The sequence below is a fragment of the Vanessa cardui genome, chromosome 8 (genome assembly GCF_905220365.1).
Source record: "Vanessa cardui chromosome 8, ilVanCard2.1, whole genome shotgun sequence".
NCBI classification, from domain to species: Eukaryota; Metazoa; Arthropoda; class Insecta; order Lepidoptera; family Nymphalidae; genus Vanessa; species Vanessa cardui.
The window spans coordinates 9811908-9821618 of NC_061130.1; the positions used below are offsets into that span (position 1 = coordinate 9811908).

The following is a 9711-nucleotide window of genomic DNA, read 5'->3' on the forward strand; positions in this document are numbered from 1 at the left end:
TATTTTAATTGAAAATAAAAGTATGAATGACTTTTTATGTACAAATACTATATTATATAATATTTTAAGTAATATATATAAAAAAAGAAAATTGAAAAATGCTTTATTGTGGAAAAAAAATGTTTATAAAATAAAATTTCAAGTTTTACATACATTTAGAGATCTACACCATGTGTACAACAAGAAAAAATTTAGGTAACAAAAACAATTTATTGCCAATAATATCAACATTATCTTTCTCTTTATAATAGTTTCCCTATATGATAGTTCTACATAATATATAAAAAATTTGTTTCTTAATTTTAATAGTAATCAATTAATCTTTGCAGACATCTAAAGCATCTTGCTTCTCTTCAACTAATTCCTTTCCTGTAAGATCAAGTTTTTCACGTGCAAAATCTGAGATAGTCAAGCCCTGAACAATCTTCCATTTGCCATTGCTAACGGTAACAGGGAATGAATAGACAACATCTCTAGGTGTTCCATATGATCCATCAGATACAACACCCATGCTCACCCAACGGTCACCTGTACCTAGGAACCAGTCCCTCATATGGTCAGAAGCAGCTTTAGCAGCAGACAATGCAGATGACATTTTTCTAGCAGCAATTACAGCAGCTCCACGCTTTTGTACTGTGCTTACAAATGTTGTCTTCAAAAATTCATCATCATTTATAGCTTTAGGGACAGATTTCTCTGCACCACCAATATTTACAATAGCATTAGATGCATCAGGGAATTGAGTAGATGAGTGGTTTCCCCAAATTACAACATTTTTAACATCCTTTACAGGGACACCTAGTTTGGCAGCCAACTGAGATTGGGCACGATTTTGATCGAGACGAGTCATAGCAGTAAAGTTCTCTTTAGGTATTGAGGGTGCATATTTGGAGCAAATTAAAGCATTTGTGTTGGCGGGGTTACCCACAACAAGAATTTTTACATCTTTACGAGCAACTTTGTCCAGTGCTTGACCTTGTTCCTTGAAAATGCGAACATTAGCAGACAGTAGATCTTTCCTCTCCATGCCTTCTCTTCTTGGCATGGCACCAACAAGGAATGCTGCAGATACATCCTTGAAGGCTTCCTCAGGATTAGCAGTTGGCAAAACACCAGCAAGCAGTGGCAAAGCACAGTCTGCCAATTCCATAACAACACCTTCTAGAACCCCCATCATAGGAGCTATATCAAGAAGATGAAGATATACTGGCTGCTCAGGACCAAAGACAGCTCCAGAAGCTATCTGGTACAGAAGGGAGTATGCTATTTGACCAGCAGCTCCTGTTACAACAACTTTGATTGGTGCCGCCTGCAATTTAAAAAAATATAATAATTAAAAACTTTAACATGCACAAAAATATATTTTGATTGCTATAACTTATATACCATTTCACGTTTAACAACTACAGTTGTGTCGACATTTAATTTTTTACCTGCCCACAACATAAAAAAGACATTACGAATACCTACGTTAAAAATGTAACTTTTTATAATGAAATAGCATTATGATAAATTAATTTGATAGTAATCACCATTTAGAGTTACAGATAATCCCCACTTTTGGGTTTTGTTATCTATTCAATTGTTTAAATTAGTTACTTAATCATTATTCAATGAAATTAAATTCCAGCTCCAGTTTTTTAAATAAAGGTCAAATCAATGTCAGTATGGTTATGATTTTGTAACACTTACCATTTTGTTAAGTTTTCACGTTTTTCTTGTAAATTATTAGAATCCTGTAGGAAAAATAAATAAAGGTGTTGTTTCTGTATTTGCCGGCTTTTGAAAGAAGAGTATTTCGTTCTTAAAACAAAACCGGTTACTTTCGTCTCTGTCCTCTTCTGGAATTCTAACTTCACTTCGGTCCTTTAAATATTAACCAATAGTGTATAATCACAGATTGTTGGTATGTACTGGATATTTTAGTTGGTACATACCTATATTACTATATTACATTTTAGTATATAATCTACCTCTACAATATCTATGACTAGAATTACGTAATATTTACGTCTACAAATTATATAACATTTCATATAGGTAATTTGCAGTTTAACTATAAAATTAATGAAGATAAAAATTGATCGATAATCAACGTAAGAAAATGATTAATTAATTAAATTAATGATTGAAAAGCAGTATTTTTGGAATTCAATTTTATTTTATTGCAGAAAAATTATATTGGCATAATTATATGAACATGAATATAATTTTAATAAGACAATTATTTTCTATCGTTAAGTTTTTTTCCCATTGTTTAGCCTCTAATGTAAACAATATAATTTAACTTTAGTATTTTATCGAAAATCAAAATCAACAAATAATCCATAGAGAATAAATTGTCAGTCAATCTTCAGAATATCCATCAATGTTGCATATCGATAGTTCACTATCGATAAACAATGATTACGAATTTAAGAAAATTTTCGAAAACAAGGTACGTTTCCTTGAACCTAGGCCTTGAATTTTTGAAATGAATGAATTTTCTAGCGAAGCAATCTCCTGACATTTTTGAACCTAAGAAATAAAAAAATACAATAGTGAAAGGTTTTTACCTTTCACTATTGTATTTACTTCAAAATATCAATAAATAAGATAAAATAATTGAAATAGAAACAGCTACCAAGATCAAAAGACGTAACATCAGACTGTGCTATCGATATTTAAAAACTGTTTCATAAATTATTTGTTTATGATTATTATAGTTGACTTTTCTTTAGATGTTGCTATGTTTTTTTTTTATCTTATGTGCCATTAACAAAGACTTAGTATAATCGTATTATGTTGTAAGAGCGCCATTACTTGCTTGACCACTCTCGCTTTATAGATACGATATGCAGTCCTTGATTGGATTTACTCAGAATTCGCCTTTGAACATTGATGGTAGTAAAAAAATATTAAAAATAAAATTTTAAAATTTTTAGCTAAATCGAAAAAAAAGTGTCTTAATTCATATTCTCTTAGCCAAGCAACGATACTATATCTTTTTAAATATAATACAATTAATATTTTTAAAGTAATACTATCGAAAAATACTATCAATATTGTTACATAGTTTTGTTTAAAACTAATCGTTTTTTTTTATAATACCGTCAATAGTATCATATATAGCCAATACAGATCTATCGATACTATCAATAGTGTTGCTCGTGACGAACTATGTATAGACTATCGATACTATCACTTATGCCTGTATATAATCGATTGTCTATCGAGAGGGGACTAACGATATACAACACTACTACTTATTGCACACTGTGAACAGAGTTTGAAATTGTGAAATGACATAACTAAGTAACCTAAAAGCTTATTGCTGTATTTAGTGTGAATTGCAATCTAATATTAATGTAAAACGTATTTGTTAAAAGACTCTTTCAATAAATTTGAAATCATATTCATGATCTAATATTTTATACATACATTACAATGTCGTCTCTTTTACGATCAACCAAATTTGTCCGATACTTTACTGGTGCCGCAAGAACATTGATAATAAATTCTTCAAAAACTACAGATGTAAATTTATTAATTAATTCAAAAGCTCTAAGTGCAGCAAATAAGTGAGTCGAAATATACATTTTATAGTTTATTATGATTTATATTACTTACACTTATTTAAATGCTAATAATAAGTTATTTTTTTTAAACATAAATTATCGTTATATTATATAAGGATTGTTTTCGTAATTCATTAATATTTAACGTAAAAGTTAATTTATATTAATCTATACACGATTGCTCAAAAAAGTTTCTTAAATTCTAGTGTCTTATTACGAGATTATGCTACAAAGAAGAAAGAAAGTCTTGAGCCATTACTCCAAAAGTTAGATTCAGAAGTTAGACGGTATGGACGAATTACAAAGAGAGATATTGATGAAGTGTTTGATGAGCTCCGAGCAAAGAATGATATCACCAGTTCACAATCACTATTGGTTATTAGATGTTGTGGTGAGTCTTTAATATTTAAATTTGGAATTTATATAGAGGTAACTTCAGTAGTTTTTAGTGAAAACTTGTAATGAACAACTAAAATTTACTATTTTCGTTTTATAAACCATAATATCTTATGTTTTTCAATGAAAAAATGTGTTCATTACAATAACAGCATAAATTTTATATAGGAGAACTTGTACCTGAAGAATTACCAGAACAGAGAACACTATTAGTACAGAAAATATGGAATGTATTAATAGAGAGAGGTGTGCCCATGGATGTATCACATTATAATGCATTGTTGAGAGTCTATATTGAAAACGAACATCCTTTCTCTCCTGCTCAATTCCTAGAAGAAATGGAAAAAAAAGGACTTCAACCTAACAGGTTTTTATACTCACAATCTTATATATGAATTATATACTTATTTCCAACTATCTAATTAATTCTTATTTTAAGGGTAACATATCAGCGTCTTATGTGGCGTTATTGTCAAGAGGGTGACGTAGAAGGTGCAACCCGAGTACTTGAAAAAATGCGAGAGTTAAATATGCCAGTATCAGAACCTGTTTTAAATGCTTTAGTCATGGGTCATGCTTTCCACGGTGATACAGAAGGAGCCAAAGCTGTATTAGAAACAATGGCAGGAGCAGGTCTGAAGCCGTCTAATCGTACATATGCTTTGTTAGCATGTGGCTATGCAAAACAAGGTGATATAACAGGTGTTGAGAATGTTATTACAAAAGCCAAAAATGATGATAATGAATTAACTGATAAAGTAAGTAATTATTTTATATAAAAGTAGTACCTAAATAAAGTTTGAAAACATTCAAATGTGTTTGTAAACTGATTCTAAATATATAAATAATTTAATTGGGATAATAAATTATATACACATTTTTATTGGATATTAGTCTTATATAGTTCATGAAAAGACATTTATTAATTATATTTATTATTGATTCAAGAGAGTAGACATTTTATGCATATTCTTATAACACTATTTGGTATAATATTTTCTATTAATAAACCTGTGGTTAATCAATTATTTCAGGACTTACTGGATATTGTAGAACATCTAGCTCTTGGTGGTCATAGAGATAAAATAAATCAGATCTTTCCACATCTGCATAAAGGTGTAGGATATAATCAGGAAGTCTGCAATCTTATTTTCAAACTACTTAATAAAGATCAAGAAGAAGTGGCCAAAGATATGATGAAAACAATGCCAAAAACTACTTCAGTAGATGATACTAAGTTTAAAGGAGCATTCTTTGTAAAACATTTATTGAAATTAAATAAACCTGTGGAAACATTAATTCAATCATGCAGAAATTTACAAAGTGAAGGTCTTGTACCAAGTGCCATATATATAGCAACTGAAGCTGCTTTACAGCAAGGACGCTCAGAGTTGGCCCAACAACTTTTCAAAGAACTTCAAAAGGATGGCATGGAAATTCGTCAACATTTTTACTGGCCACTTCTTACCCAGAAAGGAAAAGAACGGGATGAAGAAGGTCTTTTACAAATTGTACGCAATATGACCAATGAAGGATTAGTGCCAACTGGAGAAGCACTCAGAGATTATGTCATCCCATTCTTGATTGAAAAAGATACACCTCAAAACATTATAGTAAAGCTTCAAGTTGCTAATGTTCCAGTTATTCTTAGTGCAAGAAACATAATGATAGAACTTCTGGAGTTGGGAAATATAAAGTCAGCAGTTGAAATAGCTCTCACTTATCGCCCCAGGGGCCAATACTCATTAGTTTCAAGACCACTATTGAATGCATTAAATAAAACCAAGGACATTAAATCTTTTGTAAATATACTTCATGTTACCAGTAGCAGTCCCCAGACCCCCCAAGAAGATGTTTCAAATGATGACGTACCTGGCGATGACAATGTTGATGAGATAGGACGCTTAGTAAAAAATGCAGTTAAAATTGTAGCAAAAGATAATTTAACAGAAGAACTCTTAACAACGGTTTTGGGGAAAGGTTTAAGGATAAGTACAGCATCTGCAGAAGAAATACAACAATATTTGGGCAAAAATATGACAGCAAAAATATCAGAATTGCTTTCGCTATTAACTTCACCTGACTTAGAAATGGCGCCTGTCGAATTTAATGGCTCTCGTCGTAATCAAACTCCACGTACAGCAGCACAATTAGAAGCACTCTTAGAACAAGTAATAAACAAAGATGGAAATAACATAAATCGCTTAAGAAAGCAGGTGATTAATGCATATATGAAAGAAAAAAACATTGGAAAGGTCAATAGTTTAGCAGAAGAGCTAAAAACTATACCAGACTTTGACTTAAACCTATCAACACTAGCGCAACTATTTGAATTTTATTGTGAAAATGATGAAATTGATCGAGCGCAAAATGTGAAGGCTCAGATTACTGCTAAAGATCCGGAATTTGTTTTAAATAAATATAAGAAAGTGTTGATGGCTTGTGCTTATGTTCGTGCTAATAGATTTGAAGAAGCAATTCAGTTTTTGCAGGATAATAAAACATCAGGTGAAACTGAGACTACCAGTTTTCTAATTAATTCTAAAACCTGGCAAATGTTGAATGCTTTGGCTGAATTAAAAGATGTAAAAAAGGTAATAATATTAATTAATATATTTTTATATCTTTATACCAATAACAAAGTCTTCTAGGTAATAAAATGCATTGGTGACTATAACAAACCAGTTTCTTGCACAGTCAATATACCAAATCCCAGGTCCAAAGTATTTACTAATATTATCCTTGTTCACTGCCATCCTAAGATCTATTTACTTCTGAATTCAATAGCAAATTAATCACACCATTGGACCTGTTTTACATATGATTATTATATATAAGAAATATTAAAAGACACTGCAATGGAACAAACAAATTGCGACATTATCTATTAGAAAATAAGATATATTTAATTATATATATATATATATATATGTTTAATTATCATCAACTTTCTCAAGCCATAGTTTACAATACAGTTGTATTTCTTGAGTTTTCATGATGAGTCAATAACATACCTAAAGACTTATGTTTTATTTTCAAACAGGGTTGACTGGCACTGACTATATAAATTATTAAGATATCACATTCCTAGCAATTATGAATGTATTTATTGCTTTTTAGGTGAAGGAGATGACAAAAGTATTAATAGAAAATGAATATATTGCTCCCAATAATATCATCCTTGGACCATCAATCAAAGTACATTTATTAAACAATGATATAGAAGGAGCATTAAATGAATTTGAAAATTGTTGTAAGCAATATAGAAGTACGCCCTGGAAAGGTGAATTAATGAAAGCTCTTATTATGAAAGAAGATGCAACCAAATTGCAGTGGCTTGCTGACCTTAGTACACAGGTACATTGACATTTTATTTCTAAATACTAAAGCCTAATCATTAACTACCTTATCAATTATGATCTTGAAATTATTTAAAATCTTCTATCTTTAAAAAACACAACAAACGGTACAACAAAAAGTATTGTTTATTGGATTTTAAAAGATCCTTTAGTCTTTAATAATGGCTTGATATTATTTTGGTTTTGTATTAATATTAAATCATTAATTTTACAGATTCATGGTGAAGTGAACATCCTTCATGACTTAGTACTAGCTTTCGTGGAATGCGGACGCTTAAGACAAGCGCGGCGCATTTTAGAAACTCCTGGACTGCAAACAAGACATAAACGTCTTAATGATGCATGCCAGCGATATGTTGAGGTGATTGTCTATTTTTCACACAATTTTTCGGAGATATGAAGTTTTATTTTGAAATTAAATATATTTGTAATTTATAGACATTGACAAGTAAGTAAAAATAGATTTAACAACTTTAATTTTTACTCAATATTATTGTATTTTTAGGATGGTAAATCTGAATATCTTGAAGGGCTACTAGAAGCAACAAAAGAGCTCTCACACATTGATCGCTCAAATATCTTCTATCATTTACTGGTTACTTATTGCAAAGCCAATGAAACCGACAAAGCATTGGGTCTTTGGACGGTACTTCAAGAAGAGGGAGAAATACCAAGTGACGAATTTCTAAGCTACCTGGGTAACCATCTAAAATCTAATAACAGAGACATTCCATTTGTAATGCCTAATACAGGTGTAAAAGCTGAACCAAAAAAAAAGGCTATTGTATCGCAAAAGATCATGACTCAAAAAAGCCAGATAGAACCAGGAAAAATAACAAAGAGTGAGATCTCTAATCAAATTGAAGCTTTAACTAAAGAAGGAAACGCCACACAAGCAATGGATCTTACTCTTAATCATATAAAAGATGGTGTTATGCCAAAGTCAAATGTACTTAAGTTTCTCTTGAAAACTTTAGCAGAAGAAGGTAATGTTGAGGCGATAAAACCTTTGGGAACTCATCTAAATGAGACCATGAAACGAACTGTGACATATGATGATAAATTAACACTAGCTACCTTTAAGAGAGGAAATGGCGCAACTCATATGGATAATGTTTTGAACATGTTAGAAAAAGCTAACACTAAAGAGGAGATAGAAAGTGCTCTTAGAAAATTCCCCCGAAGTAGTGCTCTAGCTGCAGCTGTGCAGGATAGTGAAATAGTTGCTAAGTGTAAGTATTTTATTTATAATTTACACACTCTTTGCTAACAACAAATTTGTTATAAAAAATAACTATTATAAAGAAAATAATTTAATTTGTGAAATGCATTAAATATGTAGAAACAAATGAATTTCTATCTGATAAATATTATTCTTAAAACATATTTATGGTAAACAATTATTAAAATATAGTCAAAATATTCAATGTTTGTAGGAAGTGATTCTACATAATTTATGAATACATAAACAACTTAAGGACACTTTTTTAATATGGAAAATAAAGTTTTAGTAATAATTTTCATTTAAAAAAATAACATGAAACTGTTACTAAATATTTCTTTTTATACAGGTCATAAAGTTGTCGAGCTGGCTGCTTCCAAAGGCTACATGTTACCTGTGAACTTATTGTGGATAGAATACTTATTAGCTGGAATGGATAAAGAAGCCGATTCTTTATGGCAAAAGTATTTGAACAAGTCACCTGTCATAGTTTTCAGGCGATTACTTCAAGAATGCCACTTGAAGAAACAACCACAAGTTATAGAGAAAATGATCGACATATTAAATACAAACAAAGACCTTTCCTTGGCATCCCTTGGTAATGCATACTCAAGACTGATTAATTTCTATGTATCAGAAAATAATATTGATAGTGCAAAAACAACTTTAAATCGGGCTATCGGAAATGGTATTACAAAGGAACATCTTAATCAATCAACTATCAGAAAATTAAAAGAAAATCTGGAAGCTGCTGGACAGAAATTTGACTTTTCAATATAGATTTTTTGAAGATTTTGCTTAGTTTTAGTATATATAAAAAGAATAATTCATACACTTTAAAAGAAAATATATATTTAACATTAACATTTGAATACCAACAGCCAAAATTACCGTAGTTTATTAATAGTTACGTTTTTTTATTATAAAAACGCAATAAACTTTACAATAACTGGTTGTTTATATTTTAGTCTTAGATTATTTGTATATCTAGATATAGGTTGAACTTCATCTGTCTATCTAGACATGTAAATAATCGAAGATTTTCGGTAAAGAATGAGAATGTGAAAAAAATGTGTTTTGCTGAAATTAGAATAAGATCCCTTGTAAACTGAGTATTGTATGACGAGTTAGAAAATAAATTTAATTTAATAAATTATTAGTTAATAAATATTATCAT

At 30.2% G+C, this 9711-nt stretch overlaps 2 protein-coding genes across 3 annotated transcripts; one reads left to right on the forward strand and one right to left on the reverse strand.

Moving 5' to 3' along the window:
• Window positions 1-86: 86 nt before the first annotated feature.
• On the reverse strand, window positions 87-1985 carry LOC124531884 (malate dehydrogenase, cytoplasmic). 2 transcript variants are annotated; one of them, XM_047106453.1, is made up of 2 exons: window positions 1693-1985; window positions 87-1309 (listed from the first exon to the last, which is right to left on the reverse strand). In XM_047106453.1, the coding sequence occupies exons 1-2, from the start codon at window positions 1693-1695 to the stop codon at window positions 317-319; spliced, it is 996 nt and encodes a 331-aa protein (XP_046962409.1). In that variant the 5' UTR covers window positions 1696-1985; the 3' UTR covers window positions 87-316. The 2 variants fall into 2 exon arrangements, with proteins under 2 accessions (XP_046962409.1, XP_046962408.1); XM_047106452.1 differs by lacking the exon at window positions 1693-1985 and adding an exon at window positions 1387-1543.
• Window positions 1986-3239: 1254 nt separating this feature from the next.
• On the forward strand, window positions 3240-9704 carry LOC124531663 (leucine-rich PPR motif-containing protein, mitochondrial). Its single transcript, XM_047106144.1, has 9 exons — window positions 3240-3560; window positions 3764-3948; window positions 4122-4320; window positions 4393-4711; window positions 4988-6547; window positions 7074-7310; window positions 7527-7673; window positions 7818-8544; window positions 8884-9704. The coding sequence occupies exons 1-9, from the start codon at window positions 3427-3429 to the stop codon at window positions 9312-9314; spliced, it is 3939 nt and encodes a 1312-aa protein (XP_046962100.1). The 5' UTR covers window positions 3240-3426; the 3' UTR covers window positions 9315-9704.
• The last annotated feature ends 7 nt before the right edge of the window (window positions 9705-9711 follow it).

Bases quoted from the DNA above. Each gene is read 5' to 3' on its own strand.
- LOC124531663 (XM_047106144.1), top strand. From the start codon at position 3,427: ATGTCGTCTCTTTTACGATCAACCAAATTTGTCCGATACTTTACTGGT. The intron at 6,548-7,073 runs GTAATAATATTA...ATTGCTTTTTAG, and splicing joins AATTAAAAGATGTAAAAAAG to GTGAAGGAGATGACAAAAGT. The intron at 7,311-7,526 runs GTACATTGACAT...TTAATTTTACAG, and splicing joins TTGCTGACCTTAGTACACAG to ATTCATGGTGAAGTGAACAT.
- LOC124531884 (XM_047106452.1), bottom strand. From the start codon at position 1,446: ATGTTGTGGGCAGGTAAAAAATTAAATGTCGACACAACTGTAGTTGTT. The intron at 1,310-1,386 runs GTATATAAGTTA...TTTAAATTGCAG, and splicing joins TAGTTGTTAAACGTGAAATG to GCGGCACCAATCAAAGTTGT.